The sequence below is a fragment of the Bombina bombina genome, chromosome 2 (assembly GCF_027579735.1).
Source record: "Bombina bombina isolate aBomBom1 chromosome 2, aBomBom1.pri, whole genome shotgun sequence".
Classification (NCBI taxonomy): domain Eukaryota; kingdom Metazoa; phylum Chordata; class Amphibia; order Anura; family Bombinatoridae; genus Bombina; species Bombina bombina.
In genome coordinates, this window is record NC_069500.1 from 789,466,687 (window position 1) to 789,491,619 (window position 24,933).

At 39.9% G+C, this 24,933-nt stretch overlaps 1 protein-coding gene across 1 annotated transcript in view; it reads left to right on the forward strand.

Annotated features, from left to right (window-relative positions):
* REX1BD (required for excision 1-B domain containing) overlaps window positions 1-20,418 on the forward strand; it is a 39,578-nt gene extending 19,160 nt beyond the window's left edge. The window contains exons 4-5 of the mRNA XM_053702965.1: window positions 3,912-4,000; window positions 20,146-20,418. Coding sequence (XP_053558940.1) covers window positions 3,912-4,000; window positions 20,146-20,218 — 162 coding nt within the window. The 3' untranslated portion in view covers window positions 20,219-20,418. The remainder of the gene's footprint in view (window positions 1-3,911; window positions 4,001-20,145) is intronic.
* Window positions 20,419-24,933: the final 4,515 nt, after the last annotated feature.

A 24,933-nucleotide genomic window follows, 5' to 3' on the forward strand; every position in this document is an offset into this window, starting at 1 on the left:
CTGTTCCCTTTACAAGCTGTGTTTGATCTCTTATGATTGATATGGAGCCATATGCGTTGTGAGGCTCGACTCTTGTTAGAGGTATGGTGTGCGCTCTGTTATATCTGGGTCTGATTAAAGGGAGGGTTTGAGTTAGAGACTAGGACATGTCATGTTGTAGTCCAGTACATCATTTATAATCGGGAGCCTAGGTCTGGCAGCTAAAGTACTATTAGTGGGTCCGGATCTCGAGGGGATACTGAGTCTCTCCTGGGCTATGGACCGGTTGCAGTGGGCCCACTCGTCGTTACCGTCAGTCATGTACTGTCATAAGTCGTGGGGAGGGTAGTGTGGTCATCTCGCATACTCATGACAGTAAGACTAATGACTCTACGGTCGTTAAGTAGAGCTAAGCTCAACAAAGGGCATTAATCTATGGTATGGTCAGAGTGTACGTCTGGTCCATGAATGTAACTTCTAGGGAGATGGTAGTCATATAGTCGTTATGTGCTGTCTAATGTATGTGCAACCTAGGTTCAAGCACTTACAGTGGCCAACGTCATAAAGGGTACCAAATCTTAGTGTGGGAGTAGCCAAGAGCTCAGTGGTACATTTCAATACAATTAAAACAACAGTGGATGCGTTATTAGTAATGGATAACAAACAACATTATTAGCAATAGATAATAAACAAATTAGAAGGCTGTAGCTAGTGTCCATTATTTAGATAGTTAAGTAAGCTATAACAAGTAGGTATATTAATCTCACCCGTCTTCTCTCCGCTTGGTCTGGGAGGTCATCTGTGAGCTTTTTGGAGGACATGTCCCCCTGAGACAGTCCTTTCACTGTCTTTCAAGGAGTACATTAAATAAAGTGAGTAAGGTATGCAAGCAGGCTCTCTATGTGTCCCTTTCCTGATGGGGTTCTGTAGGGTCTCTGAGTTTTTTGTTGATCTCTGTGGACTTTCCAGTGGAGCTAGAGAGTCTTTGAGGCAAAGGTTTCCATGGCGGGGCTGATGCTCTCAGGCCAGTGCCCCGACCTGGGTCTGTAGGGCGTTCTATTTCATCTCTAGGGAGCATGTCCCATTTTTGCAGCAATTCACGTGCCTGTTGGGGGGTGGTGGCCACAAATTGGTGACCATCTTTCGTTATAAAAAGTCTTACTGGAAACCCCCACCTGTATTTTAGCTCTTTTTCCCTCAAGATTTTGGTGAAGGGTTGAAAGTGCCTGCGAAGCTGTAGTGTGTGAGTGGAGAGGTCCGGGTAAACTTGCAATCCAGCATATTCTTCAGGCAGGCGCTTATCTCTAGCCAGGGCTCTGAGGAGTTTTTCCCTGTATGTATAGTAGTGCAGCCTCACTATTACGTCTCTTGGTTGCCCCCCGTCTGCGGACCGTGCTCTGAGCGCTCTGTGTGCTCTGTCTATAAGAGCTTCAGTATTTGCCGCAGGTCCCAGTACCGTGTCAAACAGGGTATGTAGGTATTTCTCTAGGTCTTGTGGTAAGATTGATTCTGGTATGCCCTTAATTCTTATGTTATTGCGGCGCGATCTATCCTCTAGATCGGCCAGCTTAATTTCCAAATCAGTAATCTGGATGGCCAGAGACTGGGAGTAGCTGAGGAGATTGGTATGGTCTATTGTGAGGTCCTCTTGTTTGCGCTCCAGCGCGTCTGTACGCTCTCCTATAAGGCCAATGTCTCTCTTTAAGTCCGCATGGGATCTGTCAAATCTCTTGGTTAGGGAATCGTGATGTGAGGACAGTAGAGATTGGATGGCATCTATCATGTTATTGTTTGGGCTATTGGTTGCCCCCAGGGCTTGTGAAGCTTTTTGCATTAGCGCTGACCCGGACTGGGTATCTGATGCTTAGTGTCTAATTACATGCTGGCATGGGCCGATCCCCACAGAGAGAAAATAATATTCAGGCAAGGACAGTATGTTCTTAAGGTCTTGTGATCGAATGTCCTATCTCTTGCAGGTGGTTAGTGATACTGTGGGGAAATATCAGGCCCTTCTCATGAGACGTGAACTTAATGTGTATCTAGACTCTGTTTCCTAGGGTCCCATATACGGCAAACAGCAATCCTCAGTATGTACCCCACTCCCCAGGGGATCTGTCTCCTATTGACGAAGTAGGTAAAGGGAGTGAGGATATGACCCACCTGCAAATACAGGTGGGAAATGGTAGGGAGAGGGGACAAGGTTTACTTCAGTTGGCGCAGTGGGATCAGCGACTTTTAAATCAGGACAGGCCAATATCAACGTGAGGTGACAAGAATGCTCTGGCGTGTCTTTGCTGGTGTGCTGTTCTCACAGTCACTATAGTGTCTCCCTGTTGCAATAGAGATAGGGAGCCTGGGATGACCCCAAATCTTCCTTATACAAAGTTCTCTGCGTTATAGTTTGTTGCGTTAGCTGTGTGTGGCTAGACACAAATACTTCCAGTTAGGGAGGTCTAGTATCAGATCAGATATATCTCCTTTGGCGGAGTTAGTGGCGAGAACCCAGGGGCAGCAGTAGTGTCTGTGAGTAGTGGTGTCCCCTAGCAGTTGGGGAGTCTTGATCAGCTATATAGGGGTAAGGCTAGGGCCTGAGTAACTTTTGCCCAGTCCATATATGTGGGTACTTTAGGTACTGTCTAGATCTGATACTGCGGTGCCCCAATGCTATGTGACTGCCCCTTTCCTCTGGGTTATTACCCGCTATGTGACCAGGAGAGTCTTAAGGATATGTGCGGGTCTGGCGTGGGAGCATAGGAGAGGTATGCGGAGCAAGGTAAGATGGCGGCGTTTTCACGCCACAGCGCTCTGTTACTCTGCAGCGTGGGTGCACTTACCGGCTCGATTGTACACCTTCTCTCGGTCAGGGGACCTTTTCTTTGTCCTGGAGGTGGCAGAGCAGGACGATGGCAGCAGTTGCTTGGCTGCGTAGTTGCTGTCGGGCCCAGGTGGTATTAGATGTGCGGCGGGTCTGTGGCCTCCCTCCCGATCTGTAGCTGGCGTGAGAAAGGTCTGACAGCTGGGGCCACTACAGCTCCGGAGCGGAGCTCCGACTCTCCGGAGCTGGCGATCAGGTGTAGCCGTTGGCCAGGAAGACTAGCGGTTGTGCTCCGGCCACAGGTATTCAGTTTAGGCTGTCTGATGGCAGCTCTCAGTGCGGTTTCTATCGCAAGCACCGGCCGGTGCGAGATTAAATGCAAAAAGCAGTCTTTGAGTGCAGGAGAGCAGTCCTGGTTCTGAGTGGATTAATTTTTAAATCCCTTAGTTGGAAAAAAAGAAGTTATAATAGACTTATAAAGGCAATTTGTCTAGGAGCTCCACTTCAGTGCGACCGCTCCGTTAGGCAGCTAGCTCCGCCCCCCTGTTGAATCAAATTAGTGAGTCTATTGTAACTACTGAAGCCTTTAATGCAGCTCAGATTGTGATGTCATTAGTGGGTGGAGCTTGGCAGCCATTTCAAAGTGAACAGACACAATAGTCATTTTAAAATAACTTTTTAACTGTTTTGCTTTGAATTGCTTAAAAGGGACAGTCTACACCTTAGTCATCTAAAAGTCTTACTTTAGATTAAGCTGCAAATATCCCCTTGCACCCTTTCTATATGATGGAGCAGGCATTATATAGAAACGGTGCAGGGGGATATTTGCAGCTTAATCTAAAATAAGACTTTTAGATGACTAAGGTGTAGACTGTCCCTTTTAAGCTATTCAAAGCAATTTTATTGAATATGTTTAACATGATAAAATATTTGTTTTATATTATGTTTATATTGGTTTAAATTTAAGCTGCTTGGTCAGTAAAATCATCCTAGAGTTGTTCCGGGGAAAAAAACATTATACTACAATTTTATAATGTGTTGGTGCTTATCTTTCTTATATGAAGTTCAGGAAATTGTTTTTATGTTTTGATTTTTTTTCCCATATATAAATATCCAGACAGCTAGATTACAGATTGCAAAACAAAATATCCAGGATCATCCAAGTCGGGAAACCTATGAGGATGAGGTGCAAATTCTAAAACACAAGTAAGTAACTTTATAGATCTTTCATACTGAACCCCCCCCCCCCAAAAAAAAAGAACTGCAGATACAATAATGAATACTAATAAATACATATAATCGGATTTATTTGCCCCCTATTGCGTCCCGCTGTGGACACCTATGTGCAGGTGTGTTATGTTGTATAGCATAATAATAGAAAACCATTTACACAGAAAATCAATTGTTACAGTAATAAAGCTCATTTATACACAGTAATATACAGTATTCAGTTCTAAATTGTATTGCTATCTAACAAGGTGTATATTACACGTCAGAAGCATTGTGCTGCTGAAGGACACACTGTATTGTGGGTCATAGAATTACTGGTATAAATATGGTTTGCACTAATTATGAATTGCTGCACTAGGAATCCTAAAGAAACGTGAAAGTCTGCATAACATTTTCATGATTCAGAGCATGTCATTTTAAGACAATTCTAAATTCACTTTTGCTCTTTCTATATCCTTTTGTTCTAAAGCATTGCAAGGTAGGCTCAGATGCAGCAAGGCACTATTAGAAGTTAGCTAATTATTGGTTTCACTATGTGTTTTAATTAACATAGTAACACAGTAGATGAGGTAAAAAAACAAACAGAAGTCCATCGAGTTCAACCTATACAAAATATAAATATATGCAAGCAATAATAGAATGCTCTATATATTAGGGCACTTTCCTTTTGTCATGTTATGGCCCTTTAAAGGGACATGAAACCTAAATTTACTTCTTTATCATGCTATTCGTTGTTGAAGAGATATCTAGATAGGTAGGGTGCACATTTCTGAATACATTACAGGAAACACTGCTGCCACCTACTGTTCTTGCAAATGTATAACTTACTGCTAAAACTTCTGCCATATATTGCTCTGGTCACATACACGCTCTTGTACCTTCCTACCTGCATTTCAACAAAGCATACCAAGAGAATGAAGTAAATTTGATAATCAAATTTAATTTTTTTTTTTTATTTTACGTTGAATCCGAAAGAGGAAATAATAATAATATTTTTGGGGGGTTTACGTCCATTTTAATTGCACTATAATAAAAGAACTATTCGTTACAGTCTTTTGTCCTTGCAGTTTCCCTGAAATGCATCAAAACAATCTGATTAATCATTGGGAGTTTCACACGTTTAAACAAATATAATCTGACCCAAAAATATTACCACTCTTTTTAAAATATACTTTAAAATATACTTTTTTCCCCACTAATATCCTTTTGTATCATTAAAGGAACAGTCTACTCCAGAGTTGTTGTTGTTTAAAAAGATAGATAATCCCTTATTTACCCATTCCCCAGTTTTGCCTAACCAACACAGTTTTATAATAATACACGTTTTACCTCCCGTAATTACCTTGTATCTAAGCCTCTGCCCACTTATTTCAGTTCTTTTGACAGACTTGCATTTTAGCCAATCAGTGCTCACTCCTCTGTAAATTCACGTGCATGAGCTCAATGTTATCTATATGAAACAAATTAACTAACGCCCTCTAGTGGTGAAAAATACCTTAAACAACATTTTAGAATAGAGGCAGCCTTCAAGGTCTAAGAAATTAGCATATGAACCTCCTAGGTTTAGCTTTCAACTAAGAATACCAAGAGAACAAAGCAAAATTGGTGATTAATTTTAAACAACTTTCTAATTTACTTTTCATTCCCTTTATTTAAATCATGAAAGTTTAATTGTAACTAGACCTGTCCGTTTAACTATTCAGAGTAAGTGTTTTTATTTAAGATGTGCATTTTTAATTTAAAGGACCAGTCAACACAGTAGATTTGCATAATCAACAAATGCAAGATAACAAGACAATACAATAGCACTTAGTCTGAACTTCAAATGAGTAGTAGATTTTTTTTTCTGACCATTATAAAAGTTATGTCTTTTTCCACTCCCCCTGTACCATGTGACAGCCATCAGCCAATCACAAATGCATACACATACCATGTGACAGCCAACAGCCATTCACAAATGCATACACGCTTATTCTTGCACATGCTCAGTAGGAGCTGGTGACTCAAAAAGTTTAAATATAAAAAGACTGTGCACATTTTGTTAATGGAAGTAATTTGGAAAGTTGTTTAAAATAGCATGCTCTATCTGAATAATGAAAGTTTAATTTTGATTGAGTGTCCCTTTAATGTTCATTTAAATAGAATCAAGCACCATTGAAATACCACCTTTAAAAAACACACGCCTTATTTCCCTCTTTTTTTTTTCTTCTTCTCTTCCGTCCATTATGGGCAATTCTTAAACTGTCCAATGCAGCAAGTTTTTTTTTTTTTTTTAACTTGACTGTCCCTTTTAATATACTTATCCTATATAATAATTGGCCAAGTATGTTTGTCAGATGCAGTCATGCGCAGTAGAGACTGCACGTGACAAACATACCTGGCCTTGATCAGTGTCGGCTTGGAGCGAGGCCAGTAACAGCTGTGAGAAGCGGCCGCGCGCTACATGGGAGGTGAGTGACAGCGGGCGTGCGCGAGGTACAGCGAGGCCAGTAACAGCTGTGAGAAGCGGCCGCGCACTACATGGGAGGTGAGGTGAGTGACAGCGGGCGTGCGCGAGGTACACAGCATACAAGCTGAACAGCTGTGAGGTCTGGCGAGCGCGAGGTACACATTGAAAAAGCCTGTGGCGCGAGATAGGGAGCGCGTGCGCGTGCGCGCTACATGGCATCAGTATCGGCTTGGAGCGAGGCCAGTAACAGCTGTCGGGTCTGCCGCGTGAGAAGCTACATAGACTCTGGCATCTCCATAGCGCTCCCTGTGCAGATCCTGAAAATTAATAACACTAGGGAAGCCAGCCAGCTGACAGGGTCCTGCAGCGCATAAGGGATCCTTTTGCGATAGCACTGATGGAAGGAGGAGGGGGGGGGGAGTGAGCACAAAAGAGGTGGGGGGAGAGTGAGCACAAAAGAGAGGGGGGAGAGTGAGCACAAAAGAGAGGGGGGAGAGTGAGCACAAAAGAGAGGGGGGAGAGTGAGCACAAAAGAGAGGGGGGAGAGTGAGCACAAAAGAGAGGGGGGAGAGTGAGCACAAAAGAGAGGGGGGAGAGTGAGCACAAAAGAGAGGGGAGAGAGTGAGCTCAAAAGAGAGGGGGAGAGTGAGCACAAAAGAGAGGGGGGAGAATGAGCACAAAAGAGAGGGGAAGAGAGAGAGAGCTCAAAAGAGAGGGGAAGAGAGAGAGAGCTCAAAAGAGAGGGGAAGAGAGAGAGAGCTCAAAAGAGAGGGGAAGAGAGAGAGAGCTCAAAAGAGAGGGGAAGAGAGAGAGAACTCAAAAGAGAGGGGAAGAGAGAGAGAGCTCAAAAGAGAGGGGAAGAGAGAGAGAGCTCAAAAGAGAGGGGAAGAGAGAGAGAGCTCAAAAGAGAGGGGAAGAGAGAGAGAGCTCAAAAGAGAGGGGAAGAGAGAGAGAGCTCAAAAGAGAGGGGAAGAGAGAGAGAGCTCAAAAGAGAGGGGAAGAGAGAGAGAGCACAAAAGAGAGGGGAAGAGAGAGAGAGCTCAAAAGAGAGGGGAAGAGAGAGAGAGCTCAAAAGAGAGGGGAAGAGAGAGAGAGCTCAAAAGAGAGGGGAAGAGAGAGAGAGCTCAAAAGAGAGGGGAAGAGAGAGAGAGCTCAAAAGAGAGGGGAAGAGAGAGAGAGCTCAAAAGAGAGGGGAAGAGAGAGAGAGCTCAAAAGAGAGGGGAAGAGAGAGAGAGCTCAAAAGAGAGGGGAAGAGAGAGAGAGCTCAAAAGAGAGGGGAAGAGAGAGAGAGCTCAAAAGAGAGGGGGGAGAGAGAGCGCAAAAGAGAGGGGGGAGAGAGAGCGCAAAAGAGAGGGGGGAGAGAGAGCGCAAAAGAGAGGGGGGGGGGAGAGAGAGCGCAAAAGAGAGGGGGGGGGGAGAGAGAGCGCAAAAGAGAGGGGGGGGGGGAGAGAGAGCGCAAAAGAGAGGGGGGGGGAGAGAGAGCGCAAAAGAGAGGGGGGGGAGAGAGAGCGCAAAAGAGAGGGGGGGGAGAGAGAGCGCAAAAGAGAGGGGGGGGAGAGAGAGCGCAAAAGAGGGGGGGGGGGGAGAGAGAGCGCAAAAGAGAGGGGGGAGAGAGAGCGCAAAAGAGAGGGGGGAGAGAGAGGGAGCAAGGGTTGTAACCGCAGTACTTAAAAAATTGGCCCGTGTGCACGGGCTTTAGGACTAGTATATAATATTATGTCATTACCTTATATCTAAGCATCTGCACACTGCCCCCCTTTCTCATTTCTTTTGACAGACATGCATTTCTTTCATGTAATTAGCAAGAGTCCATGAGCTAGGGACGTATGGGATATACATTCCTACCAGGAGGGGCAAAGTTTCCCAAACCTCAAAATGCCTACAAATACACCCCTCACCACACCCACAATTCAGTTTTACAAACTTTGCCTCCTATGGAGGTGGTGAAGTAAGTTTGTGCTAGATTCTACGTTGATATGCGCTCTGCAGCAGGTTGGAGCCCGGTTTTCCTCTCAGCGTGCAGTGAATGTCAGAGGGATGTGAGGAGAGTATTGCCTGTTTGAATTCAATGATCTCCTTCTATGGGGTCTATTTCATAGGTTCTCTGTTATCGGTCGTAGAGATTCATCTCTTACCTCCCTTTTCAGATCGACAATATACTCTTATAAATATACCATTACCTCTGCTGATTTTCGTTTCAGTACTGGTTTGGCTTTCTACAAACATGTAGATGAGTGTCCTGGGGTAAGTAAGTCTTATTTTCTGTGACACTCTAAGCTATGGTTGGGCACTTTTTTAATAAAGTTCTAAATATATGTATTCAAACATTTATTTGCCTTGACTCAGGATGTTCAACATTCCTTATTTTCAGACAGTCAGTTTCATATTTGGGATAATGCATTTGAATCAAATATTTTTCTTACCTTAAAGATTTGACTTTTTTCCCTGTGGGCTGTTAGGCTCGCGGGGGCTGAAAATGCTTCATTTTATTGCGTCATTTTTGGCGCAGACTTTTTTGGCGCAAAAAATCTTTTCTGTTTCCGGCGTCATACGTGTCGCCGGAAGTTGCGTCATTTTTTACGTTCTTTTGCGCCAAAAAATGTCGGCGTTCCGGATGTGGCGTCATTTTTGGCGCCAAAAGCATTTAGGCGCCAAATAATGTGGGCGTCTTATTTGGCGCTAAGAAAATATGGGCGTCGCTTTTGTCTCCACATTATTTAAGTCTCATTATTTATTGCTTCTGGTTGCTAGAAGCTTGTTCACTGGCATTTTTTCCCATTCCTGAAACTGTCATTTAAGGAATTTGATCAATTTTGCTTTATATGTTGTTTTTTCTCTTACATATTGCAAGATGTCTCACGTTGCATCTGAGTCAGAAGATACTTCAGGAAAATCGCTGTCTGGTGCTGGAACTACCAAAGCTAAGTGTATCTGCTGTAAACTTTTGGTAGCTATTCCTCCAGCTGTTGTTTGTATTAATTGTCATGACAAACTTGTTAATGCAGATAATATTTCCTTTAGTAATGTACCATTGCCTGTTGCAGTTCCTTCAACATCTAAGGTGCAGAATGTTCCTGATAACATAAGAGATTTTGTTTCTGAATCCATCAAGAAGGCTATGTCTGTTATTTCTCCTTCTAGTAAACATAAAAAATCTTTTAAAACTTCTCTCTCTACAGATGAATTTTTAAATGAACATCATCATTCTGATTCTGATGACTCTTCTGGTTCAGAGGATTCTGTCTCAGAGATTGATGCTGATAAATCTTCATATTTATTTAAAATGGAATTTATTCGTTCTTTACTTAAAGAAGTACTAATTGCTTTAGAAATTGAGGATTCTGGTCCTCTTGATACTAAATCTAAACGTTTAGATAAGGTCTTTAAATCTCCTGTGGTTATTCCAGAAGTTTTTCCTGTTCCTGGTGCTATTTCTGAAGTAATTTCCAGAGAATGGAATAATTTGGGTAATTCATTTACTCCTTCTAAACGTTTTTAAGCAATTATATCCTGTGCTGTCTGACAGATTAGAATTTTGGGACAAAATCCCTAAAGTTGATGGGGCTATTTCTACCCTTGCTAAACGTACTACTATTCCTACGTCAGATGGTACTTCGTTTAAGGATCCTTTAGATAGGAAAATTGAATCCTTTCTAAGAAAAGCTTATCTGTGTTCAGGTAATCTTCTTAGACCTGCTATATCATTGGCTGATGTTGCTGCAGCTTCAACTTTTTGGTTGGAAACTTTAGCGCAACAAGTAACAGATCATGATTCTCACAATATTCTTCTTCTTCAACATGCTAATAATTTTATCTGTGATGCCATTTTTGATATTATCAGAGTTGATGTCAGGTTTATGTCTCTAGCTATTTTAGCTAGAAGAGTTTTATGGCTTAAAACTTGGAATGCTGATATGTCTTCTAAATCAACTCTACTTTCCATTTCTTTCCAGGGTAACAAATTATTTGGTTCTCAGTTGGATTCTATTATCTCAACTGTTACTGGTGGGAAAGGAACTTTTTTACCACAGGATAAAAAATCTAAGGGTAAAAACAGGGCTAATAATCGTTTTCGTTTCAACAAAGAACAAAAGCCTGATCCTTCATTCTCAGGAGCAGTTTCAGTTTGGAAACCATCTCCAGTCTGGAATAAATCCAAGCCTTCTAGAAAAGCAAAGCCAGCTTCTAAGTCCACATGAAGGTGCGGCCCTCATTCCAGCTCAGCTGGTAGCTTTTTTCAAAGAAATTTGGATCAATTCTGTTCACAATCTTTGGATTCAGAACATTGTTTCAGAAGGGTACAGAATTGGTTTCAAGATAAGACCTCCTGCAAAGAGATTTTTTCTTTCCCGTGTCCCAGTAAATCCAGTGAAAGCTCAAGCATTTCTGAAATGTGTTTCAGATCTAGAGTTGGCTGGAGTAATTATGCCAGTTCCAGTTCTGGAACAGGGGATGGGGTTTTATTCAAATCTCTTCATTGTACCAAAGAAGGAGAATTCCTTCAGACCAGTTCTGGATCTAAAAATATTGAATCGTTATGTAAGGATACCAACGTTCAAAATGGTAACTGTAAGGACTATCTTGCCTTTTGTTCAGCAAGGGCATTATATGTCCACAATAGATTTACAGGATGCATATCTGCATATTCTGATTCATCCAGATCATTATCAGTTCCTGAGATTCTCTTTTCTGGACAAGCATTACCAGTTTGTGGCTCTGCCGTTTGGCCTAGCTACAGCTCCAAGAATTTTTACAAAGGTTCTCGGTGCCCTTCTGTCTGTAATCAGAGAACAGGGTTTTGTGGTATTTCCTTATTTGGACGATATCTTGGTACTTGCTCAGTCTTTACATTTAGCAGAATCTCATACGAATCGACTTGTGTTGTTTCTTCAAGATCATGGTTGGAGGATCAATTCATTAAAAAGTTCATTGATTCCTCAGACAAGGGTAACCTTTCTGGGTTTCCAGATAGATTCAGTGTCCATGACTCTGTCTTTGACAGACAAGAGACGTCTAAAATTGATTTCAGCTTGTCGAAACCTTCAGTCACAATCATTCCCTTCGGTAGCCTTATGCATGGAAATTCTAGGTCTTATGACTGCTGCATCGGACACGATCCCCTTTGCTCGTTTTCACATGCGACCTCTTCAGCTCTGTATGCTGAATCAATGGTGCAGGGATTACACAAAGATATCTCAATTAATATCTTTAAAACCGATTGTACGATACTCTCTAACGTGGTGGACAGATCACCATGGTTTAATTCAGGGGGCTTCTTTTGTTCTTCCGACCTGGACTGTAATTTCAACAGATGCAAGTCTCACAGGTTGGGGAGCTGTGTGGGGATCTCTGACGGCACAAGGAGTTTGGGAATCTCAGGAGGTGAGATTACCGATCAATATTTTGGAACTCCGTGCAATTTTCAGAGCTCTTCAGTCTTGGCCTCTTCTGAAGAGAGAATCGTTCATTTGTTTTCAGACAGACAATGTCACAACTGTGGCATACATCAATCATCAAGGAGGGACTCACAGTCCTCTGGCTATGAAAGAAGTATCTCGAATTCTGGTTTGGGCGGAATCCAGCTCCTGTCTAATCTCTGCGGTTCATATCCCAGGTATAGACAATTGGGAAGCGGATTATCTCAGTCGCCAAACGTTGCATCCGGGCGAATGGTCTCTTCACCCAGAGGTATTTCTTCAGATTGTTCAAATGTGGGAGCTTCCAGAAATAGATCTGATGGCGTCTCATCTAAACAAGAAACTTCCCAGGTATCTGTCCAGATCCCGGGATCCTCAGGCGGAAGCAGTGGATGCATTATCACTTCCTTGGAAGTATCATCCTGCCTATATCTTTCCGCCTCTAGTTCTTCTTCCAAGAGTAATCTCCAAGATTCTGAAGGAATGCTCGTTTGTTCTGCTGGTAGCTCCGGCATGGCCTCACAGGTTTTGGTATGCGGATCTTGTCCGGATGGCCTCTTGCCATCCGTGGACTCTTCCGCTAAGACCAGACCTTCTGTCGCAAGGTCCTTTTTTCCATCAGGATCTCAAATCCTTAAATTTAAAGGTATGGAGATTGAACGCTTGATTCTTGGTCAAAGAGGTTTCTCTGACTCTGTGATTAATACTATGTTACAGGCTCGTAAATCTGTATCCAGAGAGATATATTATAGAGTCTGGAAGACTTATATTTCTTGGTGTCTTTCTCATCATTTTTCTTGGCATTCTTTTAGAATTCCGAGAATTTTACAGTTTCTTCAGGATGGTTTAGATAAAGGTTTATCCGCAAGTTCTTTGAAAGGACAAATCTCTGCTCTTTCTGTTCTTTTTCACAGAAAGATTGCTAATCTTCCTGATATTCATTGTTTTGTACAAGCTTTGGTTCGTATAAAACCTGTCATTAAGTCAATTTCTCCTCCTTGGAGTTTGAATTTGGTTCTGGGGGCTCTTCAAGCTCCTCCGTTTGAACCTATGCATTCATTGGACATTAAATTACTTTCTTGGAAAGTTTTGTTCCTTTTGGCGATTTCTTCTGCCAGAAGAGTCTCTGAATTATCTGCTCTTTCTTGTGAGTCTCCTTTTCTGATTTTTCATCAGGATAAGGCGGTGTTGCGAACTTCTTTTGAATTTTTACCTAAGGTTGTGAATTCCAACAACATTAGTAGAGAAATTGTGGTTCCTTCATTATGTCCTAATCCTAAGAATTCTAAGGAGAAATCGTTGCATTCTTTGGATGTTGTTAGAGCTTTGAAATATTATGTTGAAGCTACTAAGTCTTTCCGAAAGACTTCTAGTCTATTTGTTATCTTTTCCGGTTTTAGAAAAGGCCAGAAAGCTTCTGCCATTTCTTTGGCATCTTGGTTGAAATCTTTAATTCATCATGCCTATGTCGAGTCGGGTAAAACTCCGCCTCAAAGGATTACAGCTCATTCTACTAGGTCAGTTTCTACTTCCTGGGCGTTTAGGAATGAAGCTTCGGTTGATCAGATTTGCAAAGCAGCGACTTGGTCCTCTTTGCATACTTTTACTAAATTCTACCATTTTTATGTATTTTCTTCTTCTGAAGCAGTTTTTGGTAGAAAAGTACTTCAGGCAGCGGTTTCAGTTTGAATCTTCTGTTTATGTTTTTCATTAAACTTTATTTTGGGTGTGGATTATTTTCAGCAGGAATTGGCTGTCTTTATTTTATCCCTCCCTCTCTAGTGACTCTTGCGTGGAAAGATCCACATCTTGGGTAGTCATTATCCCATACGTCACTAGCTCATGGACTCTTGCTAATTACATGAAAGAAAACATAATTTATGTAAGAACTTACCTGATAAATTCATTTCTTTTATATTAGCAAGAGTCCATGAGGCCCGCCCTTTTTTGTGGTGGTTATGATTTTTTTTGTATAAAGCACAATTATTCCAATTCCTTATTTTATATGCTTTCGCACTTTTTTCTTATCACCCCACTTCTTGGCTATTCGTTAAACTGAATTGTGGGTGTGGTGAGGGGTGTATTTGTAGGCATTTTGAGGTTTGGGAAACTTTGCCCCTCCTGGTAGGAATGTATATCCCATACGTCACTAGCTCATGGACTCTTGCTAATATGAAAGAAATGAATTTATCAGGTAAGTTCTTACATAAATTATGTTTTTAGACAATCAGTGCTGACTCATAAATAAATCCACTGGAGTGAGCACAAGGTTATCTATGACACACATGAACTAGCACTGTCTAGCTGTGAAAAACTGTCAAAATACATTGAGATAAGTGGCAGTTTTTAACGGTTTAGAAATCATTTTGAGCTTACCTAGGTTTAGCTTTCAAGAAAGAATACCAAGAGAACAAAGCAAATATGAGGATAAAAATAAACTGGAAAGTTGTTTAAAATGGCATGCCCTATTTGAATCATGAAAGTTTTTAATTTTGAATAGACTGTCCCTTTTATAGTTTATAGGCATACTACATTATGAGAAAATAACACAATTTGAAATGCATTTTCTGTGTGTGTCTGTATGTGTGATTATTTATTTATTTATATATATATATATATATATATATATATATATATATATGTATATATGTGTGTTCATGAAATCAGCCTGCACAATACTTCGTTTAAAATGTCCACATTTATTCAACAAATTTAAAAGGATTAGCTGCTAAAAACACAGCTCACAAAAATAGCACAAGGTAGCAATCTAACATGTTTTGGCCGTAACCGTAATCATAGATATATTTAAAACACCTGTGTTTAAAAATAAATACCCTGTGCTAAGTCTTCATTGGTTAGTCACTAAATGTGTGTAAAACAGTCTGGGAATTACTCTTTTAACCCTTAGTTGTCCTATGTGTGCCACCATGAAATGGAACAAAATATATTGTTTGACTATTTATAGCAATCTTTAGAATAAATTAAATCGTATAAATTAAATAGTACACAGGCTATGAAACACTAGACAAACCTCCACTACCCACACCTACACTTAAAGGCCTGCAGGAAGAAATGATCTCATATATATTATCCTACCTGCAAGTTACCAATTCACATATTTATATTTTATATGTCTCTATTTCTAATATTTTACTCTAAATGAACACAAAATGCCCAAAGAAGCCATGCTCATATTTTCTAATATGGCACTAAAATATATTATATACATATTTAAATAGAGTAACGAATTGTATTTGGATTTAAAATGATATATGGTGTCAACCTTTAAATGTGGATAATCACTCCACTATGTTTCAATTTCCAATCTCTATTTCTGGTTACGTGGTACTGGAGTCAGCGTATATTGCATATTTTACTTGATGTTTCCCACCATATTAGCAATGCCTGGTGCTAAATTTATAGTTTGATGCTGATTGCATCTTTTAAGCTTCTACATTTTCCCTGGTTTTTGTATTAAGTAATGCCATCTGTATGTGTGTTACTTTCCCTTTTTATACCATGGAAGATGTGTGTGTGTGTGTGTGTGTGTGTGTGTGTATATATATATATATATATGTATCTCCTTTGGCATTCACCCCAAGTGAACCTTGGGGAATGAGGCTTCGCCCCCCCTTCAACCTCCCAGGCAGAGGCAAAAAAGATAGTGAAGATGAGGAATTAAAGCGCATCGTATATATGTTTGATGCAGTGATTTCCAAGAACTATTGTCTTTAAAGGACGAAAATAGTGCTGTGATTAGCTTTATCCAGAAGCGTTTGGGTAATCCTAGGATTACCCAGGTAAAGCCAGATGTATGATCTTACATCGGGCTTTACACACAGCCTCTGGGTAATGTCAGTTTTACCCGGGTAACCCTAGGATTATCCGATATCTGTATTTACCTGCAACAATATGTTGCGGGTAAAGTCAGATATTGGGTAATCCTAGGATTACCCGGGTAAAACAGACATTACCCAAGCGGCTGTGGGTAAAGCCCGATGTAAGATCATAAATCCCCTCAAAGTTCGGCGTCCGTGCATCAAACATATATTGCATGTACCGTAATCCCTCCCCCATGTTCACTATCTTTTTTTTTTTTTTTTTTTTTTGCCTCCGCTGGGGGGTTCAAGGGAGGTGAAGCACCCTTGTAAACCTCCAATATATATATATATATATATATATATATATATATATATATATATATATATATATATATATATATATATATATATATATATATATATATATATATATATATATATATATATATATATATATATATATATATATATATATATAAATACCCAGAGGCAGAACTTTTATTCACTTTCTGCGATTAGATTTTTTTAGTGAAATTTTTTCTGCAGGTCATTTTTAAATAAAATTCACGAAGGCACCAGTTCAATTGCAATGTGTTGGTTAACTGAAGAATAAAGCCATTTTTAATTTTTATAGTATAATTGCATTGCAAATTAGCTGCATACAAAGACATTTTAAAATGCTTCTTGAATAAATCTGTTTCCTTTTCTGTTAGTCTAACAGAAATGTAGCAATAAAAAAGATGCAATGCATTATATATATATATATATATATATATATATAAAATCAACCATAAAGAATCCACCCTCCGGTTTAAACCACATGGGTGCAAATATAATTCAAATAAGTAGGCAAATTAAATGCACTTCACCAGTGTCAAACTTTATTGACGTTTTAGGGACTAAAATATCAATATTCTGAAGAAGGGGATATTCTAGTATTTGAAACTTCAATAGTTTGACACTGGTGATGTCATATATATATATGTGTGTGTATAAACTAATTTGCTCTTTTAAAAATAACTCCTGATTAAAGTGTTATATATATTTCAGTTGTGGTAAATCCCCAAAATTCACCAACTCCTTTTGCATGTGTATTTTGCAGATTTTTTTTTTTTTTTTTTAAAGCTATGGCTTCTAAATGTACAACACATGTTTTTATATATTGTGGAATTTATTGTTATTTTAGAAGTGAGAGTGATGGAACTAAATTTGAAACGCTAAATGCTGTTTAATATATATCTCATTTTGGCGTGTTTTGGATATATTTCAAATATATATGTCTTACATGGGACAGTCTGAAGCCAGACCACTCACTTATTTATTTATTTAGAAAATGCTGCGTTTTTTTGTAAGTTTGTTTTGGATATCTGTATTACAATGATTAGCAAGCTTTTCAAACATTATTGGCCAGATTACAGTTAGTGCGCTAATTCTAGTGCAGGATGTGATATGCAGATTTAGCATAGTCCAGAGATACTGATTATAGCATCCTGCAAAGGTTTAGCACGGCAGACATCACTCTAGCGCACCCATTATTTTCAAAGGATAGGACTACTGTGCTAAATATCGCTGATAATACAAGTTGAAAGTATGGGTTGTACTTGAGCAAAAGCCCAAATAGTGCTAGAAGAATTAGCACAACCTGTTCCCTAAAGTAAAGTGTAGGGGTATATCCCCCCCCCCCCATAAAACACATCTAAAACATATTAAAATAAAGAAATTGAAGAAATTGCACTCACTGGATTTTAACCAAACAAAAAGTTTACTTGCATGACGTTTCAGACAGGGAAGGGGTGAACACCCTGAAACGTCACGCAAGTAAACTGGTTAAAACCCAGTGAGTGCAATTTCTTTCATGGTTATATTTTAATTTTTGCACCCTGGTTGCTGATTGAAACTGGTTAGGTGAGAGTGCTTTTCTCTGGAGATTTAAATATAACCCGGGTTACACGCTCCTGTGGGTGACACCATGCAGGAATTTGCTTTACTTGAGTAATCCTCCTCCTGCGACGGTGTCGCCTCATCCACAGTGCGGGCTCCCTTGAGGCGATGTGTTCAGGATTAGGGTTGTCACCTGTCTGGGTTTCAAGGTGGCTGTCCAGGATTAGAAAAAGGCCCAGACATGCAATTGTCTGGGTTTTGGGTTTCTGAGTATGCAGCGTGATAATGGCAGCGCCAGCACACTAGGTCTTTGACACTCTGATGCAACGCTCTCTCTCAGTGGGTCACCTGAGCCCACTGTCCGGACTGCATGCTAGTGCTCCCCTCCCAGTGACAGTCTATGCTGGACACTCCCCACAACAAGAAGCAGCGGCTGCTTGGTGGTGAGTTAGTGGTTACATGTGGCCATGTAATGCTCATGCGTGCGCTAAGCACCTGGAATAATCTTGGCGAAGGCGAGTTGGAGGAGCATGGAGGAAGGAAATCCTAAAGGATCCATTCTGTCGGTGACAGTTAGGCTTGTTGCTCAGTATGCAGTATGTAGTAAAAGTCATTAGCTGCTTAGCTAGACACAAAGTGTTGATGCTATTATTTTACTTTTGTATTATGAGTTTTTCTACTATGTGACTGTCTGAACTGAATTCCTCTACGACTTTTCAGGATTATATGACTGACAAGAGAATTCTCTGTGTCTATAGGTTTTGGTTATTGGACTTGATTCTTTAATTTCAGGGTTTGATCGGAAACGGCCTCCGTTAAAAAGAAAAATAAAGATTACAGGGAAGCGTGGAGGAGAGGGAGTTAGCAAGGTTGTGATATCTGAAGTTAGCCCGCCTGAGTATTTCTCTCTTGCCCTAACTTTTTACTTTGAACTTGTAATACCAGCGCTAACCCAAGAATGATAACTTTTTACCTTAAATGCAGTTACCACTCATGAGCGATAAAACTATCTCTCTATTTGTAATCTTGGCCTAGAAGTTTGAAGTACACATTTTAAGAAACATTCAAGATATTTGTTAGACTCTTTTTGGCAGGAATGGGTGCAGTTGGGAATGGGACACACTATGGATGGTAAGTGGATAAAATGGAGGATAAGGACAAACCTTGGTTGGTCAGTAGGTAAAATTGTGGATGAGGAGAAACCATTGGTGGTTAGTGGGTACAATTGAGCAGTCTGGGGACATTAATGGGTCCTTAGGGGTGTGACTGAGCCTGGGCATTGTTGATAAGGACTGTTTTGTCCCTTCACCCCTGTAGAACCACCACTGGCATTGCTATAGGATTGGAATTGGGCATGGATAGTTGGTATTAATGTTATGAGTTGTTTTTAGATATAAATTTTGCTTTTAAAAATGGAAGTGATACAAACAATATTAAATTGAAGGGACATAAGTCATGATTCAGATATAGCATGCAGTTTAATAAAACGACAAGCATTCCAGATGACTTTGTTCACTTTGTATCCTTTTGTTAAAGAGCATACCAAGGTATGCTCAGGAGTGTGTACTTCCATGCCTCTTCAAGGAGAAATGTGCCAATTCATCTGGCATCTTTCTGAAGAGGTGTAGAGTCTATTATTGCAAGCAATGGAACAGGGGGTACAGCTGCACATTAACTGTACCACCCGCATTGCCAAAGTTAAAAGGAGAAAAAAAAAAAAAAGATTTTACACAGGATCGACAGTCTGCTTGTATTATAGTAAGATTGTAATGTTAAAAATAAACGTTTACATGGCGTATATTGGTACAATACCTAGGATAATTGTATGCCTACTGTGCATAGTTTGACACTAATGTAAAAATTAAACTTTAATGATTCTGGAATTTTTTTTTAATATGCACACTTTCTGAGAAATCAGATACTAAGCATGTGTAAGAATTCACAGCATATACACATATACATACGAGTCTGTGATTGGTTGATGGTTGCCACATGATTTAGGGAGCAGGGAAATATGAGGAAAAATTAAAATTTGTCATAAAAAAAATATACTGCTCATTTGAAACGTAAAGCATTGTGTTTTTTTTTTTTTACTATGCTTTTGATGATCATGCAGTTATACTGTATTTAATGGTCCTTCACTTTCACTATTTCACAAGCACTGTGTTAACTCCCTTTTAAGCATTCTATATGAAATTCCATTTTTAGTTGAATATTCCTTTAAAGTAAAGCAGCATCTGTTTGATAAATGACTTGGAAAATATTGAACTAGGGAACCCAGATTTCTAGAACTTTTTTTATTTTTTTTTTATCTGTTATTTTTTAATTATTTTTAAATACTTTTATCTTGTGTTTTTTTTTTTTTTTTTTGGCTCTATCAACCTCCAGTAACATAAACGTAATTTGTATATGTATCACTTAGACAGCACCTAACAGTGCTAAACTATCAGTGTAGTCTTATGCTGGGTGTTTCATAAACACTACCTAAAGTTTATATATTGAGTGTAATTCAAGCCAGATGATATTATTTATGGTTTCCATCCGTTCTCCTAGGATAATTAAAACCTTGGAGGCAATCAGTGAAGTATTGCAGGACTTCAAGTACGACTGTGAGGAAACACAATGAAACTTCACCCTTCAGAACCACAGAATGGGGAATGACGCCTGGATTTGTTTATTTATTTTTATTTGCACTCAAATGGACCCCCCCTCATTTGTTTAATTTCTGACCCATTTTAAAGGGTCATGGAACCCAAAATGTTTCTTTCATGATTCAGATACAGAATACAATTTTAATAAAGTTTCTAATTTACTTCTATTATCAAATTTGCTTGGTTCTCGTTATTCTTTGTTGAAAAGATATCTAGATAGGTAGCGTGCACATGTCTGAGGCACTACATAACAGTAAAGCAAAGAAGTGGGGAACAGCATCCAAAACAATTAGGCAGAGGAGTAAGGAGTCAGCCACCCCCTCTGTATCAGCAAATCTTGAAAAAAGATTATTTTATTTATAAAAGAAAGACCTTTTATTGTACCTTGGTCCACACACAAAAGCAACAATGTTTCAGACCTGTGTTTTGGTAAGAGGGCGAACTTTTGAAAAGAGCGAACCATGTCACTTCCTGTGACGTTTCACACATTTTGGAGCTAATGCGCATGCGTGCCAGCGTCATCACATACCTGGCCGCATACGTCACTGCTAAAATATTTAGTGCTGTGAAATTCAGGAACCCTTTTATAGAGCGCATGCGTGTGATTTTGTATCACAAATGGTGCGCTCATGGAAAGCTGTTTATTAGGCTCCTCAGCAATATTCAGAACTCTGCCCCCCCACTGCAACTACTCCCATTACTACTACTGTAAAGCTGAGTCTCCGTGCTCGTGCATGAGAAACAGCCCCCCGCTACTCGGCTATAGCCACTGCTTCTGATGATCCAATGCAGCTTTTCACAGGCTCCATTCAATTGATAATGACATTGAATGGAGGCTGTGAAAAGCTGCATTGGATCATCAGAAGAAGCAGTGGCTATAGCCGAGTGGCGGGGGGGGGGGGCTGTTTCTCATGCATGAGCACGGAGACTCAGCTTTATAGTAGTAGTAGTAATGGGAGTAGTTGCAGTGGGGGGCAGAGTTCTGAATATTGCCGAGGAGCCTAATAAACAGCTTTCCATGAGCGCACCATTTGTGATACAAAATCACACGCATGCGCTCTAGAAAGGGTTCCTGAATTTCACAGCACTAAATATTTTAGCAGTGACGTATGCGGCCAGGTATGTGATGACGCTGGCACGCATGCGCATTAGCTCCAAAATGTGTGAAACAGCTGATGAAACGCCACAGGAAGTGACATGGTTCGCTCTTTTCAAAAGTTCGCACTCTTACCAGAACACCTGTGCTAGGTCCTTAGTCATATGCACTACATAACAGGAAATAGTGCTGCCATCTAGTGCTCTTGTTAATGTATAACAACGGCTGCCTTATAGTACTGCAGACACGTGCACACTCCTGAGCTTACATTCCTGCTTTTCAATAAAGGCTAACAAGAAAACAAAATTTTATAGAAATAAATTGAAAAGTAATTTAAAATTGTATGCTCTATCTGAATGATGAAATAAAAATTGGGGATTTTATGTCCCTTTAATTGGTGCTACTACACAATATTGCAATATACTGGCTAATTTTCTATTATAGCATGGATTATTATCATAGGATGAAGAATAAATTGTGCCTTGTCTGTACCAGTCCAGTGACCTCTAATTTCTGTAAGTTGTGCTAAATTACAATGAATCACACATTTATATTTTTGTGCCACAGATTAAAATGTTGCTAATAAATAATATACTTTTGTAAAACTCTAGTATTTTTGCTTTATTACATAGTAAAATGGTGGTCTAAAATTTAATTAAAAAAACAATAATCAGACTTCAAAGTTTTATTCAGTATAACAAAATGACCAGGTTTGTTACAAATGAATGTTACGTGTTTTTTTTTTTTTTTTTAAAGAAGATGGAGAAACATGCACTCAGCCATATAACCTATATCTCAACCTCCCCAGAAATAGCAAGATTGCGATGTATTTGGGGCACTGCCTATTGTCCCTCCAGCAGCTTCCCCTGACAGGGCAAATGTCTTGTTTCTAGGGACTGTCTGACTCTGCCCACACCTCCTGTTGCAACTCCACATACACAACTGTGGGCAGCCACTCACAAATGCCCCTCCTCTCCTTTTCCTGTCCTCATCACCAGTGGTGGCTGGCCCATTTGGGCAGTGACCCTGACAAATGCCCCAAACAGCTTTTTTTTTTTTTTTATTTATTATTGTTTTTCTTAATTTATTTTTCAGTCTTTTAAAGGGACAGTCTACTCTACTGTTTAAAAAGATAGATAATCCCTTTATAACCCATTCCCCATTTTTTAATAACCAACATGGTTATATTAATATACATTTTACCTCTGTGATTACTTTGTATCTCAGCCTCTACAGCCTGCCACTTTATTTCAGTTCTTTTGACAGACCTTGTATTTTAGCATCTCATAAGTAACTCCACGTGTGTGAGCACAATGATATCTATATGGCACACATGAACTATTGCCTTCTAGTTGTTAAAAACTGTCATGCATTTAGATAAGGGGCAGTCTCCAATGGCTCAGAAATTAGCATATGTGCCTACCTAGGTTTAGCTTCCAACTAAGAATACCAAGAGAACAAAGCACACTTAATGATAAAAAGGAATTGTAAAGTTGTTTAAAATTGTATGCCCTATCTAAATTATGAAAGTTTAATTTTAACTAGACATGTTCCTTTAACTATTTTTAACTAAGAGTTTTTATTTAGGATGTGCATTTTTAATTTAATGTTCATTTAAATAGAATCATGCACCATTGAAATACCACCTTTAAAAAAACACACGCCTTATTTCCCTTTTTTTTTCTTCTTCTCTTCCTTCCATCATTATGGGCAATTCTTAAACTGTCCAATGCAGCAATATTATTTGTAGACCCTTCTCTTCCTGTCCCTTCAATGTAAATTATATATGGGAAGATGTAGTCCAAGGGGTAGATTTACCAATGTCGGCATTTATCATTGCACAAGCAGTTCACCAGAACTGCTTGTGCAATGCCGCCCCCTGCAGATTCGCGGCCAATTGGCCGCTAGCAGGGTGTGTCAATCAGCCCGATCGTATAGGATTCGGTGGATTGAAGACCGCAGCCTAAGAGGCAACGGATAAGTTATGAAGCAGCGGTCTTTAGATCCCTGTTTCATAACTGCCGTTTCTGGCGAACCTGAAGGCTTGTGCGAAAACAAGGGGAACAAGGGCCAAGGCTCTAGATATAAAACAGGAGTTCACTACATCTACCAGCATGCAACATTAGAAGCTGGCCAAAGTTTAAAAAACAGTAGGCCAATTGTTCTATTGTGAACTCCAATACATCCAAAACTCCAATCTGACGTCATTTCCGGTGATTCCATAAATCTTATTGGTCCGTGTTTTAGTGAGTGACAGGATTCGCAACCAATCAGATGGGCACTGTAATCACCTATCTTCACTATCTATTTTGCCTCCGCCTGGGGGGTTCAAGGGGGATGAAGCCCCCCTTGTAAACCTCATACCCCAAGGTTTACTTGCGATGTATGCCAGAGGATTTACAGTGCGCCCCCCAAGACAGGCAAAACAGATAGTGAAAATAGAAGATTCACTGAAAGTGACGTGAGAGTGGAGTTTACAAGGAATTGGAGTTTTTGACAGAACACAATGCAAGTTATTGCTAATATTTAAAAATATAAATAAGTGAATAGGTTATGATTTTAGCAGATATGGTAAAAAATACTCTGAAACATTCTGTTTTTAAGACTATTACAGCAAATCCTTGCTATCTATGCAAAATGTTTAACATACGGCTAGATTTGGAGTTTTGTCGGTAACGACCCGAAAAACTAACGCCGGCTTTTTTCTGGCCGCACCATAAAAATAACTCTGGTATTGAGAGTCCACATAAAGGCTGCGTTAGGCTCCAAAAAAGGAGCGTAGAGCATTTTTAACGCAGCTTCAACTCTCAATACCAGAGTTGCTTAAGCAAGCGGCCAGCCTCAAAAACGTGCTCGTGCACGATTCCCCCATAGGAAACAATGGGGCTGTTTGAGCTGAAAAAAAACCTAACACCTGCAAAAAAGCCGCGTTCAGCTCTTAACGCAGCCCCATTGTTTGCTATGGGGAAACACTTCCTACGTCTGCACCTAACACTCTAACATGTACCCCGAGTCTAAACACCCCTAACCTTACACTTATTAACCCCTAATCTGCCGTCCCCGCTATCGCTGACACCTGCATATTATTATTAACCCCTAATCTGCCGCTCCGTAAACCGCTGCTACTTACATTATCCCTATGTACCCCTAATCTGCTGCCCATAACACCGCCAACACCTATATTATATTTATTAACCCCTAATCTGCCCCCCTCAACGTCGCCTCTACCTGCCTACACTTATTAACCCCTAATCTGCCGAGCGGACCGCACCGCTATTATAATAAAGTTATTAACCCCTAATCCGCCTCACTAACCCTATAATAAATAGTATTAACCCCTAATCTGCCCTCCCTAACATCGCTGACACCTAACTTCAATTATTAACCCCTAATCTGCCGACCGGAGCTCACCGCTATTCTAATAAATGGATTAACCCCTAAAGCTAAGTCTAACCCTAACACTAACACCCCCCTAAATTAAATATAATTTTAATCTAACGAAATTAATTAACTTTTATTAAATAAATTATTCCTATTTAAAGCTAAAAACTTACCTGTAAAATAAACCCTAATATAGCTACAATATAAATTATA